This window comes from Lagopus leucura, unplaced genomic scaffold (genome assembly GCF_019238085.1).
Source record: "Lagopus leucura isolate 7727_CA_CO unplaced genomic scaffold, USGS_WTPT01 Super-Scaffold_1, whole genome shotgun sequence".
NCBI classification, from domain to species: domain Eukaryota; kingdom Metazoa; phylum Chordata; class Aves; order Galliformes; family Phasianidae; genus Lagopus; species Lagopus leucura.
In genome coordinates, this window is record NW_024962250.1 from 27,313,995 (window position 1) to 27,335,213 (window position 21,219).

The following is a 21,219-nucleotide window of genomic DNA, read 5'->3' on the forward strand; positions in this document are numbered from 1 at the left end:
GAGAAGGCAGGAAGTTCCTTTTGCTATTGTCTTCACATTCAAAGATGAATAATTTCTCACTTTTGTAAGGTATCCTGAGATTAGCTAAGCATGAAGCACTGCACAAATGCACACTTGGTCAAAATGGAAGCATGCTTGGTGCGGTCTGAAGCCATCAGGGAAGCTTACAAGTCTGATGGTCTGTCTACCTAGAAGACACTTAATTTGCATCATTCCTCCTCCTGAAGTCTTCAGCAATAAGGTTACAATTAAACTAAGATTTCTGATATGCCTTCTTTGGCAACATTATAAAAACAAATGCAACTCTGCTGCTCAGAGACATGAATCAGTGCTAAGGCTTACACAAAACATTGCAAACAGAGCTTCATCCAACACTGTGATCTTGGTATATTTTCCAAGGATAAAAACAGTACAACATCAATGTGTATTATTTTAATCTTTATTATAAACAATTTTGTCGTTTCCAGAATGGGATTACTACAAACCAGATAACAAAAACATCCCTAGCTGAATCAATTTTAGTTTTCACTAGATTAAATCAGAACCAGAAAAACAAATATTACTGGGGGGAAAGGGAGGATTTATTCTATTTTAAGAAAAACAGCTTTACAAACATGAAACAGAATTAAAGATATGCATTTCATCATATATACATAAGCAACTGATGACACTCTGGAAAGAAACATACAAGGAACTTTCCTGGGCATAAATAGATTTAAAAGTATATATTTCACGTGTATATAAAATTATTTTGCTTTCTATTTTGAGCAAAGTTCTTGGAGACAAACAGATTTCTAAGATGGAGTCCCACATTTCATTTAGGATGTGGGGTGCCACGCACACAGATGTAATAATACAATTTACACAGCATTCCTATACAATACTTGAGCTCCTTATATACATACTTACAAGTCACTTTTGTACACGAGATGTCACTCTTACAATTCAAACGACATCTCCCCTGAAAAGGCTGCATTAGTTCCAGTGTTTGCATAAAAATTTCAAAAAGCAGCACCACTTGGCTTTCAGAGACAAGGATCCACTGAGCTGCAGCTACATAGGGAAGGCAGTGGGGTGGTAACACCAGCCCTTCTCTGTTTATACAACCCCAGTGGGAAAGGTTAGGATACGAGCCTTGAATTCTACGCGTTACCTCTATAAAATGTGGCTGTGGCAAAGAGAACTGATTTTAACAAATTCATGGTTAAAGCCACACGCTTTTGCTCTTCAGCTTTCTCTTCAAGCTACTTAAGCCAAGTATCTGGTTATGTCTTCTGGGAAGAAGTTTGGCCTTTGTATGACCTTTTCAATATGGTTTAAGTTATTTATTAATGGCGGAGCTGGTTCCAGCACGTGTGTGAATTACCTGTGAAACTCTTCTTTAATGCAGGTAGGAGGGGTGCACAGTGCAGCAATGACAGAGGACCCTGCTAAGCTTCTTCTGCAGATGGAAACGCTCAGCATTTGTGAGAATCAGGTCCCAAGTTTGCTGTGGGATTGGGTCAAGCATTTCATTTCAGGCACAACAGTGTCAAAAGATGGACTGGGAGTTTGCTCCTTACTTTTCTTAATCATACTTTGTCCAACAAGAAAACAGTACCCGGAGAACATTCAGATCAGCATGCAGGTGATGTCTTTCAAGACCTGGCACAGTGTCTAGACAAGGACTACCTAACATCAGCAGTGCCAAACATATATACTACAAGCTGTACCCACAGGTTACACGCAGCCATACTCATACCAAACTGTCTGCTGATCCCCCTGGGGGTCTGAAGACCCAGGAGTGCTGCTGGAGCTGCTTCCTCTCACAGGCTCCTCCAAAGCCCCACAGCTGCCATCTGGCAGCTTGCCCTGGCACTTGGTAAGCAGGACATCACCCTGGCTTTGCCCTAGGGAAGTATTTCCCTCAGTGCTGGTGGAAACAGCTCTGGCAGAGCCCACTGTGGCCACCTCCCCAGTACGAGGGGCTGGCTTAGGCTTAGTTTTAGAGGGAGTGTGTGGTGTGGGTGCGTAGTGTTGCCCAGGGTTCACTCGCTCCTGTTGCTGCACGTTCAGACTGCTGGTGGATGCGGTAGGTGAGGCAGAAAATTGGTGGAAGGAGAGCGGCCTCTCATCTTTTGGTGGGGCCAGGGAAAGGCGCCTTGCATCAAGCTGCCGACAGCGAGAATCAACACCTTGCACGGAACCTGCCATCTTCGCTGACTGGGGCCTCTCTCTTAAGGTTGCCTGAGAGCTTGTTGGTACAGAAGCTCTTGAAGACTGACAGACAGCATCCCTGCCCCCACGCAAGTCTCCTACTGACTTCTGAGGGCTCTCCTGCCTATACGCCTCTGGGCCGGTGGCTCTGAGGAGATCTGCAGATGCTAAGCTGAACGCCCTGCTCAGTGAGGTACTCCTCCTGCCGACCGACCCAGGCTGCTGTGGCTGTGCTGTCTGCCGCACAGCACTGGTGGATTGCTGCTGTGGCATATGAGGAGGCTTCAGGGGGCCCTGGGAATTTGCCAGAGGCTCAGGTTCGACTTGTCTGAGGTTCGGCTTCATGTAATTTCCAGGCTTAGCTGTTCTTCCTTCTTCACCAGTGACAGCCATCTTTACAGCTGGAGCAACGTGACCAGCGGGCATCATCTTGGCAGCCTCCTTTCTTGACGGTTGAACCAGTGGGATCCCAATAGCTGAAGGCTCATTTGCTTTCTTAAAATAATCACTCAGCAAATCCTCTCTGTTACTGGAGGTGTCCTGTGAAAAAATGAGCATGTGTTACATTAATGACAACACCTTCTGTGCAAAGAAACAAGAAAAGCTTTTCATTCAATCTTCCTTCTCACTTATTTCAAGAGACTCAAAACCACAGATTTTATATTTAAGTGTGGAATAGAAGACACAAATGCTTACAATGGATATAAATTCAAATAAAGGGATAACATGCTCATCGTAAGTAATTGTGACAGCCTAACTTGCCAGGCTAATTGTCATAAATCTGAAGACTTTTCACTTCACTAGCAACCTGGGCAGCAGCTTTTTTGCTTCCTATCACATCAGCCACTATCACTGTAACACTATTGTTGAAAAGATTGAAATCTTCTATTGGTTTCAGCAATATCCATGATGTTCTGTCACTTTCCAGAATACAGTTCCTCTGGGTAATACTCTGTGATATCACAGACACAAAAAGAAAAAAAAAACCTTGCTAGCGACATAAGAAAATTTCATTGCTTTTGCCTCGGATTTCCTCACCTCTCCCAGTCAATATGCTACATATGTTAAAAGGTGCACGTACTACGTAATGAAACGTGCATTACTAAACAGAAAAATGATTGCTTTTCCTCACTTGCAAATTTCAAGTCAGACAATTAACCTGGCAGTAGAAGAAAATGAGTATTGCATATTTCATGGGGATGGTCCATGCAAATAAAAAATGGTCATGTTTGATCAGCTGTCACTGGACTATTAGTATGAGGCATACTCATAATATTTAAAGCACATGCTGTCTTCATGAAAAATGCACTGACACATGCTCAGGATAAATATTTCTTCACTCTTCTCTAGGGAGCATGTTAAAGCTTAATCTATTCATTTAAATAAAGTTCCAACCATTTCTTCCAGTTACAAAACTCATCTGCTGCAAGGGAACACTATCAACAGGAATAGCAGTTGAAATGCAGCTGGAAGATTTCTATGCTCAACTAAATGTTACAGTGTTAAGGTCATTTTTACTTCACTTCGAACTGCTGTTGTGCACATTAATATTACAGAATTACTCATTCTCCAAAAACATGTGTTTATGAACAAGCAGTGGAAATACTTTATGAGCAAGTAATGCAAGTAATCTGGCAGCCTTAGTCTTTAAGTAACAGCTGAGAGTTACAATATGCTTTTATAGGTATTAATATGCTAGCAAAAGCTGTGGTAAGTTGGAAGCTGTTGCCTTCATAGCAAGAACAATGGATACCCTGGGGATATACAGTGAAGTGGATCTCCTATTTCCCCTGTCTGTTCTGTCTCTCATGCAGTCAGGACATGAATGAATGAGGAGTGATTCGAGCGACTGCGAAGGCTCCTGACGGAGGGAAGGACATAGGGTGTAGCAAGAGGGATACAGTGCATCAGCTTCTAACAGAAATTGGTGCAATGAAATCATTTCACTCTCATCTAAACTGCGTCGATGCTGAAAAGGAACAAGGATGACAGGGTGAAAACGGAGATGTGGTCAAGTAGTCATAGACAATAAAAATCAAATTTTAAACATGTCTAAAAGCTATGAAAATTATTATAACTAAAGAACGAGAGGCATATTTAAGTATTGCTCTGAAACTTCAAGGACAAGAATTTACTGATGTCACAGAACAGTACAGCTCTGCTGATTTCAACACTGTTACCAAGGCATTCATTAAACAGAAACACCCGTTCACTTACATTTCCAGGGAACTGTTCTTAAGATATTAATATGCTTAACACTGCACCATTTCACTACTCTACAGTGTACCTGAGCAGTAAACAAATACCATAAAAAAAAAAGCCTCCTTTCTCTGGCCAAGCACCTTACAGCGTAGCATATTCTTGCAGTGGCTGAACCAACAGAACAGTGTCAGCATGGTGAAGGCAATGGAAATTTCCTTTAGCAAGAAAAATATTATCAATGCCATGATGGCCTTTTCAGATCAGGAGACAATTTCCTAACTCCATTCTCTATTGAAAACTACCGTTAGATCTCATTTCCAATTATATTTAACAGCTAAAAATCACAGAAAACTTATCCATCCACAGGGAAGAATAGCTGGAATTCAAAACTGATGATATAATACAAAAACTCAAAACAAGTATTTGCTTTTAAAAAGCCCCAGTTCAATACACAATACTTGCAGTGAGTTATCTGTATTACTTGCCACAGCCAACACAGCAGAATAAATGAACAAGCGCTGCGTAAAATTAATCTTAATTGTTATTAACTAGTTAACTTTCAAGTTTCAATATGCAAAATTCACAGTTCTCTGGAAGTTTCACACTTACAAACAAGGATCTTCTTTTCCTGGTTTTCCTATGCCTTTATGCCCCTCAATCAGCTTTGAGCAGGTTAGTGGCACCAAGAAGTACTTACACTTGGTGGAGATAGCCTGTTGCTCTCTTCCAGGAACTCTTCCAAGGTTACCATCTCACTGCCAGGTGATGCAGAGCGCTGCCTGCCCGTGTAAGACTGAGATGGAGCACTCTTCTGAGGTATATCATAAGAGATCGAACCATTCCTGTGGAAGGAGGACTCATATCTGCTGCTAGGGTCTACGATGGCAGAAGCAGAGTGAAAGGGATAGCGGTCTCGGAGCAAGGCTGGCACCTCTCTGCTCAGCACCGTATCTTCACTGCTGAGGCTCTCAGTTCTACCATGAATATGATCTAAGGAACCTGCAAAAAAATCATGAATACGATGATTTTTCCCTTTGTTCAACAGATCTACTGAGGTAGGAACATTACGACATAGGGCTATTTCCACACAGACTAGGTGGCATTGCTGTCACTACTTGCTCTTCCCACAACTCATAAAAAAATCAGGATTAGTAAACGTCTTATTTTCTTTGAGTCCCTATGCTAACCAAGCACAGCTACTCGCCCAAAGAACAGGAGTAATATAGTTAATCCGGGAGGCCTCTTTACCACCTCTGCGCCATTTGATCTCTCAGTCATGACTATGTGATCTGAGTGCCAAAACCTGGCAGTGGGAAAGCTAAAAGTGGAATTTTCCACAATACTTGATCTCATCTACCCTTCAAAGACTCAGAATTTTAGCAAGTCAGAGTGCACTGATTACTTATACAAGCTGTGTAGAGGAAGAAGAGCAGAGATTTGTTGCTGTAAAAAGAATGTGAAGAGTAGCCTGTTACTTCCCACAATATGATGCCAGTCAGACTGAGGCAAACCTAGACTGCCTGCCTTAAAAGCCACCACTTGCCAGAATCAGTCTTAGAAAAATACTTCTTGCCAGTAGTGTTTTGATTCCCAAGACAGCCATGTCCAGATTGTATAATCATTAAATTTCAAAACAGTCTTCAAGTTTAATTGGAAGGAAAACAGCACTTTGCACACAATTTCATGTAATTTCACTTCCTGTTTGTTAGAACTCAGCTGTAAAAGCTTTACCTTTCAAATTGAGTGGTGAACTACTGCTGGATGCATTTCTGCTGCTCTCTAGACTGCTTGGTCTGGACACTGAAAAACAGGAAACAAGCCTTTAACAAACTGAAGTTCTTTTGCTTTTCTACAATAGCTGGGTGCAGTCTGCCTTCTGAAAATAGGACCTGTACAACCGAGTCACTCTGAAAACATTAACAACATGATATACAGAGGATGAACAAAGTCTAGACGAAGTAGAAATCATTCCCATTTTTCAAGTCAAGTTGCTCAGGATGACTTCATTTTTCTCACTTTTATTTTTTGCACCAAAAAAACATACTTTTACAACAACTATAAACAAATTAACACAAATATTGAATAAGTTCATATCGTAAGCTGTCTCTCAGCTCATTTCTTTGGAGGAAGCTGGTAAGCAGCTTGCAAATTAAGTCTTCTGCAAATCTTTGAGCAGGCAGTGCTGCTGTTAGACCATTTCCACCATGTATTCTCCCTTTCCGCTCTATATATACATATATAAATTCATTTTTTGATCTACTTCCTTACAACACTGTTCAGAAAGATCAGCAACAAATAGGTACAGGATGCATTAAAGTGTCTGCTGTTGAGGCAAAGCAATTTTGTTTCAATGTCAGCATTACTTCTGAAAATTCATTTTAGGAAAACATCCACTAAAAGCTTCTCAAAAGAAAAAAAATAAATGTTTAGACCCAAAATCCCCAAACAGTTTTGCATTACTGCACTGATCCTACAACATTTAACTAAAATGTTTGAGGATAGCTCACATGGGTGTAAATAAAAGAAGCCTTAATATAGAGGTCTTAGAGCACTTCTGTATGCTACAGTCTTACCATGCTGTCTGGTGCTCACAAACTCTACCTCAGGGGACTGTTCACATAGATTATCTTCAGAGTTATAGCCTAAAAAGAACACAAATTAGTCAGAACACAGAAGTTGAAATGCAGTATTAAACACAAGAAGATCAATCCTCTAGGTCAGTCTCTAACAGATTCTAGCAATGTAAAAAGTTGAGATGATCAAGTGGATTTTAGAGCCAATACAGGAACAGCAGCCAATTTCTAACCACTGCTATGAGTCACTGGCAGATAACCATGGTACAACCGACTAACAACAAAATGTGGTCTGTGGAGTTGATGGCATTAAGAGTAAGAAAACTCTGGATTTGATCAATTAAACAGATGAAGTCAGAGTGAAAAGATTTGTGCTGGTTTTTTTTATGTGAATGTCAGTAGAAGCCAAGATTTACTCAAGAACAAAAAAGTCGCCTGACTTGTACAAACAGCTGGTAGATCAAACGCAGAGCACACCTTTCGGTCTGCTTGGGACCCTGGAGATGGGGGTGGAAGTGTGCAGGTGAATAGCTGAGGTTGAGCAAGTCCTGGGACCCAGCTCCACACAAGAGTGTTTGGTCTCAGAGTCTGCTGAGATTTCAACAGTATCACTGCTGCTCCCATGATGGGAACTCCTCTTTTGCTTCAGATCTGTTAGCACTGAGGGGGGAGAAAGAGAAATAAAACGAGTCATTGAAAAACAGCATTAGGAGATGCATATTTACCTTCTCATACAAACAGGACAAGCAGGCACAAAGAAACTGCACAACAGAGGAGCGACGTTTGCAAGCTTTCCCATAACCAGTTTTGTACTGAACAACAAATTTCTGCCACCAGTTTTTCAATCATGTGTGCTCTCTGTAAAGTGTGGGAGTGACAAGGGCTGTTTAGTGCCAGTGGGAGGGTTGGTATTATACATGCAGAAGTTACTGTGAAATGAGGAAGAAAAGGATCAAAGACTTGAATGCAGAAAAAATAACTGAGGTGTGAAATCCCCATAACGTTATTCCTTACAGGTACATTTTATAAGCATTTCAGTAACAAAAGAGAATAAGGATGGAGTGACTTGTTCAAAAGGAAAATACATCGATTTGGAAATTAACTATTGTGATTTGCACACTAAGCTAACTGCTTTCAGGTTTAGATCTTTACTGTAGTAACAGCACGGTCCCTTCAAGGTTAAAACTGCTGCTCTTGCAATGCTCTGCTGCAGTGCCTTTTAGGTGGAATTCGTGGGATCTTAGCAAGAAAACACAAAAACTACCTGCTAGAATATTACTTAAATTCAGAAAGCTGGCAACATCTTTCCTAGTAATGATGTAGGTCACTTCATTTCTTGTAACACTTTAAGGCACCCGCAAAACAGAACAAAATTTAGGGCATTAACTACAGGAAACAGCTTTAATAAGATGCAAGGTTTGAGCTTCTCATACATTTTTAAGGAATATGTGCTTAACTGATTGCAATTAAAAGCTGAAAACACAGCAGATTGCAGCGGTCAAAATAAACTCACAGACAAGAAACAGTTCAAAGCACAGAGTAGCAGCAAAGCTGTATTAGAGAAAGCAGACCAAGTTACTGTCATATCAGATGACTCCTGGAAACTTGCTTCAGAAAAAAAAGTTTTATCCCACAGTCTGTGTGGGCTCCATAGCACGGGGTCTGCACTTTCTCTTAGAATTGAAGTTGATGGCACTCTTACTGGGGCAACTACTGGCTAAAGTTTGGCATGCAAAACCACATTTCTAACTGACTTGAAAAATGCACTTAACATCTTTCACAGATGCCAGAATTATTAATTGCCCTTGACAAAGACACTAAGAAATCCCTAACTGGGCAGCAAGAAGCTTCTGCGCCACTGCCCTTGGTTGTATCACTTCTAGGAGTGAGAAAGGAGATGAGACAGATCCTCTGGGTTTCTGCTGAGCTTCTCATGTATCACAGCACATTGCCTGTGCTGCACACACCTCCCTCTCTTAATACAGAGCAGGGATGGAAGCCATTGGTTCATTTCAGAAGTTACCAGCTAATGACTACCAGGCAGTAAGAATTCTAGGCAACAAATCCATGATGAAGGTTATTTCCAACATTAAGAGAACAAATCTACTTTTCCGAAAAACATCTCTCAAGACAGAAACAGCAAAGATTTAAACTTTCTACTCAATTCAAGATTAATTTCACAGCTCTATGAACTCCGTAAACAGCAGATTAGGATGCAAACTTTAAGACACTTTATGGGAAGAATTCTCCCAGTAGCTTCCACTCTATATTCAAAGTTAGGCTACCTATAAGAAGACAATGATGTTAAAAAAATGCCATTATTAGCAATTAGTTGTGCAAAGTATTGGAAAACTCTCCAAGTTTCGAAACTGGTTACATATTATATTTGCATTTTAGTAGGTCTGTAACATTGCAGAAAGCAAAGCAGCAGCAATCAGTTCAACACTTCAACTGGACACGACGCAAGTACGTGACTGCAAGGAAATATCCAAGCGCACAGCAACTTCACTTACTTATAACATGCACCACAGCCAATATACATACGCAAACTGTATGCCATGAGGTCCCCTAAAATTGTGCTGCATTGAAGAAATGATCCAGTGTGCAAAAGTGATTCATCTTCTACAGGAAAACTTAAGTCCACGTTCACTAATCTGTGCTTGTATTTAGAGTACTGTAAAGGCATGCTGAGTGTTTCTATCAAGGTGTGTGTTCTTTTAAGGCACGTGGGTTTAAAATGTTTGTCAGAAGTAAATGAAGATAAATACTAAAGAAAAGGTGTTAGATATCTCCCAATTCCGAGAAAGAAAAAGGCTCATTGGGAGAGGGCGGGATGTCGGAAGAAGACCAGAACCGGAGCCGACTAGAGAGAGACTGGTGATTCGATGGAGACTTAGGAGACTTTTCTTTATCCTTGCTTTTGCTTCTCAAAAAGGCAATCTTTCTGCGCTGCACAGCTAAATTGTAATCACCCAGGTATCCCAAAAAGAAGAAGAAAAAAAAAAGTGAAAAAAGCCCATGTACGTAAAGCTTAAGTGTCTTAAAACAGATTAAACACTGCACAACCAGTAAGAAATGACAAAGGATAAACAAAGACTAACATCTATTTAGAGGACTCAGATTAATGCATAATTAACCACAGTTAATCTGACTCATCTTAATGCACAGATTAAGAAATATACATAAAACATAAGCAACTTCATTAAGAAATAACTGTTAGAACCCCCTCAATGTTTTAATTAAAAGACAACAATCAGACAGGTCTGCATGCTCCTTGGTGATTATATACTCAGATCTCCTAGATGTTTTCTAGGCTTTAGTACTGGTGCTCATCATCTCAAAATAAGCATGTTTCACTTAAAGTCTCTGGGGCTTCACTCTTGATTTTACCTCCAGCACTTGGTGAAGGCTTTTTTATTAGAAATCCAACCCCAAATTTCCAGGCTGAACTTCAGATGCAGACTACAAACTTCTAGCATTTCCCAGAACCACGTGGATGGTTTGGAACTTGCACTATTTTAGGCGAATCAAAGGACTCCAAGAAAGGAGAAGAAACATAAAACCAATCAAAACAAAAACTAACAAACAGATACTTGTAGTAGTCTGTAGCAGCAACTATATTCCTTGGCTCATCCCCTTCTGTCTCCTGCACCTCCCAGCCGTGATGCAGGAAATACTACATAAAAATTAAGTTCAAAATTGCTTCTAGGACAAAAAACTATACACAGAACCTGAAAAAAGTGATCTCAATAGAATAAGTAAAATTTGTTTCTGTATTTTCTTCAATAAAGACTACAGTGTATTTATTTTGAGGAGCTGTCTTCTAAATTCCCTGTCACTAGGAATAGCTGATCTACTGCAGAAAGTAACTGCCAGAGAGATCATTTTGTCTTTCTTATTCCTTTTAATGTTTCAAAAATTATTTCATCTTTTTACATTAAGAAATTAATTTGATCCCAAGTCAACTCATTGCATCATCCTCCAAAATAATACTACCATAAAAAAGCATTTTCTACATGATTTCTTTTGCATGTGCGCCATCTCCTGGCAGTGGCTGTAGGACCAGCCTTGTCTACCTGAACAGATGTTAATAAATATGACCATAAAATTACATGGATCAGCTTTAAACTGATCTGTCGCAAAGTCCCCGTGAAAACTTTTCATCAACTTACTCAGTAATATACAACACACTTAGATCAACTATGAAACTGTACAAAAGCTGAAGGGAAAAGAAGCAGATAAAAGAAACAAATCAAACACTAGTTTACTAAAAAAAAAAAAAAGATTTAAAACTATGTGATGCAGTATCAATATATCTTAAGAAAAATAACTAAAAAAAAAAACATCAAAAACCTGTTTGGCTCATAAAATTGGGCTGTGCATTGCATACCTTTAGTTGCAGAACCTCCAGGGTTCTCTCTTTCTTCCACAGAGTTTGACCCTTGAGAAGTATTATCCTGAGATTCTTGTTGATATTTCAGTTTTTGTGAGGCAGATGGAGAGTTTACTGTCTCTGGGGATTCAGAATGCCATAGAGGACTCTCTGCTGCTGGCTTCAACCGCTCCCTTGTAGACTCCTTCTTTGGCTTGATTAGTTTGACTAAGGCTCTGGCTCCAATCCAGTGGTTTTTCCTAATAAATGAGGTTTAGGGAACAGGATTCAAAAAACACTACATGAAGAAGTTTACAGCTGTGCTAAAGCCACCAAGCTACATTCTTATTTTTTGTTGTCATGAACCGGTTGGAAAGATGGAGCATGAACTTTTAGAATTCTCTCCTGAAGTTTAAATTATTTTACAGAAATATTTCTTCAGTATGAGAGATACGAGAAAAACAAACGTTTCCCTCTGCTAGAAATCTAAATTACACACATGGGCCTACACAAGTCATTTCAACTCTGAGAAAAGCTCTACAACAGCAAAAGTCCAAAAACTGAAGAAATGAAAACTGCTGTAAGAATTTTTTCCCAGTATCAGTATCAGTTTGACCTACGTAGGTGGAATTAGCTTGTCTCTTTTTTGTTATTAAGCAAGCCTTTTCTCCCTGATGGACAGCTCATATCCTGCGAAACAGAAGCTCATGAAACTTCTGCTGCTGCTGCTTTGTTGAGTATACGGAGTCCCTGAACTTGTCTGGGACACAAATCCAGTGCTGGTCATGAAGCAGTTTCAAAACAAAGGCAAGAGACTGTTTTGTGTAAAACCGTCCCCCAGCAGGAGCTATATACACATCACCAAACATTATTCATCAGGATCTCATATCGTCCATCTATTCAGAGCTGTTGTGGCAACAACTTACATATTCTGAGGCTAAAGCAAGAACCTGGCCAGCAGCTCAGCATTGTTTTAGCACTAACACTAAATGATCTATCAATATTGAAGCTTCTTAGTCTCTCCTGTAGTCCTTTCTTCCCTTTCTACAAAAAACACATGAAGGATATCTTCTGCACATCTGTGTACATTATTTCACTTAAGTTTCATCCACTACAGTTCTTGGAAAAATGCATGCATATTTCTGTTGGAATTCTGTTTTCTGAATTAAGAGCAGAGAAATTTGTACCTTCTGATATACTTTTGCTGCTTTTAGTTATGGGCATAAGTCATCACAGAACTTTGGAGCTCCTTAATTTAACTACTGTGCTGCCATGCAGATTTAAAACAAAACAATCCCAGAAGAAATTCCACCTTCTCAAAGGTGGAAGGATGAGCGTGCACTTCTCAAGGCCGTCACACTGAGCAGGGCAAAGTGCCTCTTTTATAGTTAGTACTGTTTCAGATTCCAGTACTAAGAGACAGAACCCCACGTGAGGCACTGTACTCTCTATTAACACAAGTTAGATCAGGGCTTTTAAGTTCAGTCTGCAAACCATTCCCAAAGAGAGCAGTGGAGATGATATTTTGTCCTCACTTCAGATGAAATTCCAATTGTCTCCCACTACGGAGAGACCTTTCTCATCCTCACAGATCTGTACATCAACAGCAAAACTGAATCCAAACAGCACTTACTTTTTTGGAGTGGGATCATAAAACTTGTACTGATCCATTATTTTCTCTTCAAGTTTTTCCTTGTGTCTCTTTAAGGCATTTAGTTTATCACTATGATAAGAAAAAGCATATTCTGAATTATCTGTATGAAATCAAACACAAAAGGCCAAAGAGAGCAAAGAGAATGAAATATCCTCCTGTCACATAAGCTTCAGAATGCTACTGAGCTCACTCACTATACAGAAAAGTACAATAATCTGTGTAGCTTGCTAGTGAGTGACTTTTGTGCAATAAACACGGAAGGTGAAAGAACAACAGTAGATTTAAGTTACATTACTCAGTAACAACTAATGTAGCTTTTTTTGGCCAGTGGATGTTAGGAAAATATATACATATATATATTATATATTATTTGCTGATTGTTCAATCTTATTTACAGTCCACTGACAAATCACTGACAGACACAGCCTTACTTAGGAAACTGAAACACAAAATTAGTAAGACTAGACTCCTGCTGCAACGCAGCTCTTTCTCAGGTTCTTCAGATTTCTTTGAGAAGCTTGTTTTAGCATTCCAGCTTTTACAGCTAAGTTCTCCACATGGATTCATTCGCATTATTTGAAAAGAGCTATCTGTACTTCTGTGTAAGGCAATACAAAGAAATTCTGTAGCATATTCCCATTATGGAAAATCTTCTGAATATTTCCTTTTCTAGGTAGGTATCAAGTAGATCAGTCAACCTTCTGCTCTCCCTTCTTCTTCTAATAGATGATTAGTATTCTACAGTTGTCTAAAACACTTTTTCAGGGTTCACAATTCAAAACTCTTTTCCTTACATGTACTGTTTCTGTTCTTCATGATACTGATCCTTGTTCTCCATGTTCTGCTCCAGTAACATCTGATTCTGCTGGTTCAGCATCTGAATTTGACTTAGAAGATGATGATTCTCTTCTTCCAGATTTCCCTTGAGACGTGACAGCAGCTATTGAACAAGACAGACAGATGAATTTCTACCCTATACTTGACTTCTCTGGAGCAGCAATGCAATCAAGCTAACACAAGAGCAGAGCAACCTAAGATACAAACAGATCAACTCTAGAGTATATATGGGCATACTGTTATAAACACATAGCTTGACTTTCTATACATTTACCAGAAATTTCAAACAATGGATGCTCTCTTACACCAATCCAGCAATGTACCTACTTATTGCTACTCACCTCACAGTGGTTATCCAGCTTGGTCAGAGAGATATCCATGGACTGGTGCTGTTCTTTCAGCTCATCATAGCGAGCCTGCCAACGGTTCAGCTCCAGCTGAGAGTTGTTCAAGGAAGTTTTCAGTTCTTTAGTGTGTGAATGCAGCCCTTCATATTCTGCCTTTAATTGGTTGTGCAAGAAATTCACCCTAAACATGAAAAAGCCAGCAGGCTTGTGAAGAACATTTCATACAAAGTGCCTCACATTCAAAGACTACATTTTAAGCATGCGCCAAATCAAATGTTAAGTTCTAATGACTACTGAAGACATTTTTATTCTTGTCACAAAAAAAAAAAGTTATAATAGCATTATAAAATGTTTTTAATCTTCTGTTGGATTAAAAGAAAATAGACAACAAATAAATATGCTGTTCATCCATTGGGTAAGAAGCACATCATAAATTTCTGAGGCAGGATGTATTTAAGAGCATCTTGATATATAGGCAGCTCTATCTGGCATAAGAGTACTAACACAACTTCTGTTTTTGTTTTTTTTTTCCCTGATGCATGAAATATAAGCATGTGTTATATGAACACAGATGTGACATTGTAATGCTGTAAATGAGAATATGGCATTCCTTTGTACCTTTTGGTAAATCTAAAAATGCGTACTACTCACAAAGGCATAAAATTAAAGGAGCAGATAAATGAAAATGGTTACATTCTGTACCTGCTGACAGACAGCTACGTCTTCCTCTCTTTCAGCACTGTAAATAACATTTTGCAACGTATTTCCTTGTTCCTAGAGAAACTGGATTGAAACCAGAAGGCTCAAGGAAACAGTGTTTGCAGAGCTCAGCAGTGTACGAGGGTACATTAAACTCAGACAACATACAAAGCTTTTGTGATTGAACTGAAGGTGTAATGTTTAAACATGATTAAATCTAACGCTGTTTGAACTTGAAACCTTGGAGCCTTATTTGTAACAAACTTATTTCTCAAAAGGCCTTTTAGCAGTGAGACTGAAGTGGTTCTAACAGTGAGAACTGAGCAGGAACTGTAGGATCATAGAATATCTCAAGTTGTAAGGGACCCACCATAAGGATCATCAAGTCCAAGCTCCAAAATGGACCATCCAAAAACTCAATTCTGAGAGCACTGTCCAGACACTTCTTGAACTTTGGCAGCTTGAGGCTGCCCTGGGGAGACTATTCTAGAGCCCAACCACTGTCTCAGTGAAGAATATGCCAATGCCTATCTTCAATGCCACCATGATCATTCTTCTGGGCTATAATCAGATCACCCCTCTCCAAAGATAGACCCTGAATACTCCAAATAAAAGCATATCACTTAACATCATAAGGTCTAGGACAAATAGCTGCTCATTCCACTGTTGCATTACGTTACTTTTGGATGCTACCTCAACAATAGTTTGGTATGAGTTCACAGTCACACAGCGATCACATGAATCACTAACTCCATTATTAATAACAAGGATTAAGTTTTTTTTAGACTACTAACAAATAGCAGCTTTTTTGGCTACAGAAAAGAAACAGCTACATTAACTTCCATAACTAAAGCACACTGTAAAAAAGACACGATGAAGTTTTTCCTAAGGGGAAAAAAAAATGAGTAGGGACCATTTCAAACAACTCTGAGAGCTTTGGGTATTTGTAGTCCTGCTTAAAGACAGGTGCTGGAAACAACTCAGTACAGAAAGATTTGTGAGCAGGATCACAGGTGGAGGCATATTTTTAACAAGCAGAAGTCCCAGAATGAGACCATATATGAAGCACCTTTTGTTTTGTTCACAGTATCCACAAAGCTGATAATCTGAAGTTAAACAAAATGAACAAATTACAAGACTGAACTGAGAAAAAAAAATAACAGATGCATTAATGAAAGTATTTTGGAGCTAAAATTAATACAATGCAACAGAGAAAAAACGTATTTTGCATCACTGACTTTTCAACAATTGTTACAAGAATTCAGTGGGGGAGCCATACCTGTCCAGTTCCTCCCTCAGCTTCTGATTTTCCCCAGCAGTTATTGCATTCGATCTCCTTTCTTCTTGCAGGACCTCTCTCTCAGTTTTTAGAGCTAGTTCCAACTCTTCCAGTTCTGCCTTCTGTTTCATTAAACTGTTATATCTACAAAAGGCAAATAGCATATTCTCAGCTTCCTTTTATACTTTTTTCTTCATCTATTTTAAGATGTGTTAATAGGTGGTACCACAAACATCAGAAATTAGTGGCTACCTGTCTTTTTAGTTTTGTACAAATATGTGTATTCAAAAATTTACCAAGGCTGAAGAATTCCACAGTCTGCATGGAAACAGCTTTGCCCACAAGTCTGCACGACTTTCACCTCCGGATCACTGAATAATTGAGCTATGGAACAACTCCCCTGACAGGTGGCACAGCATGGATTAGGTGGGCTCAGCTTCCCTGGAGCTGCTAAGCTGCCTGCATTCAGGAAATACTGTGCAGAATATGAGGTGGATTGAGACCACTTTGTACAGCTGCAAGCTGTGCACAGATTTTTTCCTGTTGTGACCACACACACACACACACACACACACACACAAAAAAAAAAAAAAAAAAGCAGAAGCCACTGGGGACACTGGTGCAGTGGATGTCAAACTCACCAGCAGGTTTTTCTGTGACAGTGATTATAGGCTATTGCCCCAAAGTATCCCTGGCAGATGTACCTGCATCAGGCACAGAGAAGCATTGCTCCTGCATTTTTAAAACAGCAGCTGAGTGACAAAGTAGTGATAAAGCAGTGCCTGAACAGGAGCAAACAAGCATCATCTGCGCATCTTACCTGCCACTGCTGACTTTCATCTCAGCAGAGCACAGTTACTCTGCAGCCACTAAATCTTCAAAACAAAAAAATCAAAAGTAGCAGACAGCACCAAACACACTGACTCCCGCCAGCTTGTTCTTCTTTCAGGCTACCATTTTCTTCCTCCCAGGATCAAATTATAGCCTGTCCCAAATTCCAGCACAATTGAAGGGCCACACAGAAAATACCTGTCTCTCACACAAAAGCTACTCTTGACTATTCATTCGCAGTGGCAGCAGTGGAGTTTAATTAACCTTATTTATGTTCTTCATTCATTCAGCCCCAGGACATTTCAAATTCAATGTCTGTACGACAAATGGAAGAACCTGAAAGCAAAGAAAGGTTTCACATCCAGCTCCAAGAAGGATTTAAGAAAGACCATGTTCCAATCCAGAGCCTGAGAAGACAAACTCCACTGTCAGTCCCTTGGCAGAAATTACCCTGGCCACCTCTGTACAGCCTGTGTTGTGAATTCTTTTGCCATATCCCTATGATAGAACTCTGTTCATTTTTCTCCAAGCCATCTTTTTTAATGAGGGCTTCTCAGAGGGAATCAGTATACTGGTACATTTTTAACAGTCTGGCCCAGCTGTACATGCTTTCTTTGAACGTAAGAGCTGCCGTGGTTGGTCACAGATGCTTCCCAAGATACCAGGAGATAGGGAAAGAAACAAGGGACCACCTGTGAAAGTGTAGCAATTCTGCAACTCTGGTGCCCAAATGAAAACCCCAAGCAAACATACCTGTATTCCAGATGCAGAACTGAGTATTTGAGCTAAATTTATGCAACCTGACAAGCTTTACCACCAGAAAAGGCATCCCTGCCTGTAGCCTACTCAACATACATGTTCATCCAATTTTAAGCACACAGAAAGTGTTTATTAAAGTTCTTACACATGCACACAAATCACACTTCGGCTCTGACACAGTCCACTTCTCAACCTGAACAATCACATTTCTTTTCACTCCTTTTGCTAATTTGTCAGGAGAAATACTGCTGGTGGATGCTTGTAACTGAGGAAACTTTAAAAAGCACCCAGCTTTGCCCAGGTGTGGCAAAGAGAACATAATACTACAAATCACTGCAATATGTAACCTTGCACAGCAGGGATTCTGCTTTTCCAGCGAGATCAATTTTTTTCCAGCATCTCTGTAGGATTACAGTCCTCTCCAGAGTAAGCCACAGAGAAAACCTCAAGCATCTGCCAATCAATTGTTGTTACTAAGTTATTACCTCCCCTTAGTAATGAGCAATATGTAAAGTAATCTTAAAAATGCAGGCAAAAGAGGTCCAGCCTTTCTGTGCTCACTGCAGAAGAAACTGCTATTAATGGTAAATGGTGCTAACTTACTAAACACACTTTTCTTCCTAAATCAAACCCACATCTCTATGGTTTACTGGGCCATGTCAGGCATTTTACTGGAGTTATACTCAACTCATTTTAAACCCACACTGCAAGGCTAAGACAATGCAGACACAGCTGAGGAAGGTTTCATTAAACTTGCTCAGATTCAGAAAACATTTTGATTGTGTCAAATATGGCCCACAACGTGTAACCTCAGTGACCTTGGCTGTACATGAAGGTAGGAGACCAAAAGCTAACTTAAGCTGCTTGTTTCTACTGGCAGTCAAATGGAGATACAGGCTGCCCGTGGACACACCACCTTGACAAGTCTCTTTGCTAGCTGACCTGCTGAAAAGAACACTACACTCTTAAAACTGCCAAAACCAACCTGCTTTGAGTACAAAGAAGGTTACCATCTGTCTCTCACTGACAGTCATATCTCAGTAACAGAGTCCAAATGGTTAACATTTACTAAGGTGATTTGACCAGTTATCACTAGAGATAACCTTTTTTTGTTGGTGTTTTTTTTTTTTTTTCAGTAAGCCACTCTTTCCCTTAGGTCAGGACTGTTCAATAGTTGGTACTCATCAATAAACGGTGCCTAACAAACTGCCCCTACACACTGCATTGTGATAATTTTAAGCAAAGCCTGTATCAAAGAGAATCATTAATCAGTCTGAGAGACTAGGTAAGCAGGAACAGTGTCTGTGTAATCGTTTACAGCTCATTTAGTTGACATCCAAGCAGCTGAAGCAGCTGTCCTGTCACACAACCCATTTTAATCACAACAGGTTTACTACGATTCTACATTACTTCCGTGTTTTATCACACTCTATTGCACATTATATTGCCAGATCTGCTGTCTTCAGGAAGAAGCTTAGCACCAGGCTTAAGTCCGTTCTGAAGGATCAACACTGACTTACTATGAACTCAACTTGTGTTCCTGCACAGAAACCGATTCTGAATACAGATATTCTGAGGAGAAAAAATAATTTTAAGAAGTATATAAAACGTATATATTTAATATTTTGAGGCAGAGTGGGATTTATGCAGTACTACAGTATTTATTGTTCAATCCACAGACAACTGTCAGAAAAATGACTGTAACTAGTGTTAAATAATGAAGAGAACACTCTTATTTCACAATTCAGCTGCAGGGTCTGAAGCAGAAGTCTTAGATGGTAGATAGATGAAAATAAATAATACATTATTATCTCAGGGCAAGCTCAACAGAGGTTCCTTCAGAGAGCCTCCCTTGTCACGAGCTCGAATTAACAGTCTTCAATTATTTATACTGTTCACCAAGATACACATAATTAGGTAATTACCCATTTGACTTATAGAAATCACCGTACAACTACAAAAGATACTACCTGCTAGAACTAGAAAAATCTTTTAAGGCAGAATGTTATTATAGCAAAGATCTTTAGTTGAAGTAAAGAGATTTAAGCTACTTCTGACAAAGCATCCCCAAGATCCAAACTCATGTATGCTAAACATCATCAGTCATCTGTGATCTGCCACCGTCAGGCCTGAAGTCTACAGCTTTGCATATATCCTCATCTTATCTCCTAATAATGGCAAGAATAAGAAAACACATTTTCAAGGGAAAAAGTTACTCTAATAAAACAATAATTTCTGTTCACAACTGGAAGCCAACAATTAAGACTAAGACCATAGCATGAGCACATTCTAGCTCTCCTGTGCAGTGAACATACCTCTCCCCAAGACCTTTGTGTTCTAGATCCAGATTTTTGTGCAAGGTTTTCAGGCAGCTGTGCTGGTTTATTAGCAATTCATATTCTGTGGACTGACGTTCATGTAATGAAGCAAGGTGTTCGTGGTCTTGAAGCAATGACTCATATTCAGCTTTAAGCTGCTCCTTCTGCTTCAGTAGATTTTCATTTTCATTCTCCTTGGCTGTTTGCTGATTCTGGAGTAAAGCATTCTGGGCCATCAATGAAGCACTCTGGGAGTTGAGGGTTGAATTTTCTACCTAAAGTTTCTCAAATGAAAAGCAAGTGTTACTTACACCTACTGGTACATGCAATAGACATGTACTAGCAGAGTATACCAGCACACAGTTAATCAAGAACACACTGTTTGCTTTGCAGACTTAAGATATTTATGGAAGCTTGGGCATCACTTCCGTATTGCCGTCAGTATCAGCATACACCATATTATACATGCACACACACACCACCATGCTAGCAGTGGCCTGTTATGGACCAAGAGCCTGAAAATCCAGATAAACTAGAATATTTGCAACTGAGCTCTATCTCTGACAATCACACACAAATGCTGAAGTTACTCCATGTTCATGTACCTGTAAGTAAGAACTTCAGTTCAACCAAAGTCAACAAAACCAACTGCATCACTGTGTACAGGGGCAGCAGTTCTCACAAGCCTGATTCCAAATCAAATCAAATTTTATGTTGTTTGCATACTTCAATTACAAGTGAGAACAAAGTATGGGGAACCAAAAATTCTGAGAACATGCAAGTTGAAAAGCTTAAATAAAAAAGAATTCACAATATAAAGACATGACAGCTAATCCAATGCTGACCTTTAAAACCGTGCTCTCTCAAATTAATAGCTTTTTTTTTTTTTTTTTAAATTAGAAGCTACATTTAAAAGCATCTGCTTTCCACCAACAACTTAACATACTGTCTGAAGTCTAAGAATCGCCCTCAGAACCCATAGCTACAATGCCTCTTGGAGATGATAACTTTTGTCCCCTTCCCACTTCTTCCAAAGTCTTCTTCACAGATATGGCATTAACACGAAAACAGCATATATGCTTTTATTTTAGTACAGCTTCTGAAAAAACATTTGTATTTTGCTGCATTGTTACCTTATTGTAGAAGTTTCTC

General features: G+C 39.5%; 1 protein-coding gene across 3 annotated transcripts in view; it reads right to left on the reverse strand.

Annotated features, from left to right (window-relative positions):
- Positions 1-421: 421 nt before the first annotated feature.
- Positions 422-21,219, reverse strand: part of CCDC88C (coiled-coil domain containing 88C) — an 86,956-nt gene continuing 66,158 nt past the window's right edge. For 2 of the 3 annotated variants that reach the window (XM_042881419.1, XM_042881586.1), the window contains 12 exons: positions 20,065-20,342; positions 16,160-16,303; positions 14,176-14,362; positions 13,792-13,937; positions 12,977-13,066; positions 11,362-11,603; positions 7,449-7,631; positions 6,972-7,040; positions 6,130-6,198; positions 5,096-5,397; positions 3,950-4,165; positions 422-2,736 (listed from right to left, as the gene is read on the reverse strand). In XM_042881419.1, coding sequence (XP_042737353.1) covers positions 1,720-2,736; positions 3,950-4,165; positions 5,096-5,397; positions 6,130-6,198; positions 6,972-7,040; positions 7,449-7,631; positions 11,362-11,603; positions 12,977-13,066; positions 13,792-13,937; positions 14,176-14,362; positions 16,160-16,303; positions 20,065-20,342 — 2,943 coding nt within the window. In that variant the 3' untranslated portion in view covers positions 422-1,719. The remainder of the gene's footprint in view (positions 2,737-3,949; positions 4,166-5,095; positions 5,398-6,129; positions 6,199-6,971; positions 7,041-7,448; positions 7,632-11,361; positions 11,604-12,976; positions 13,067-13,791; positions 13,938-14,175; positions 14,363-16,159; positions 16,304-20,064; positions 20,343-21,219) is intronic. The other variant, XM_042881509.1, reaches the window with a different exon arrangement.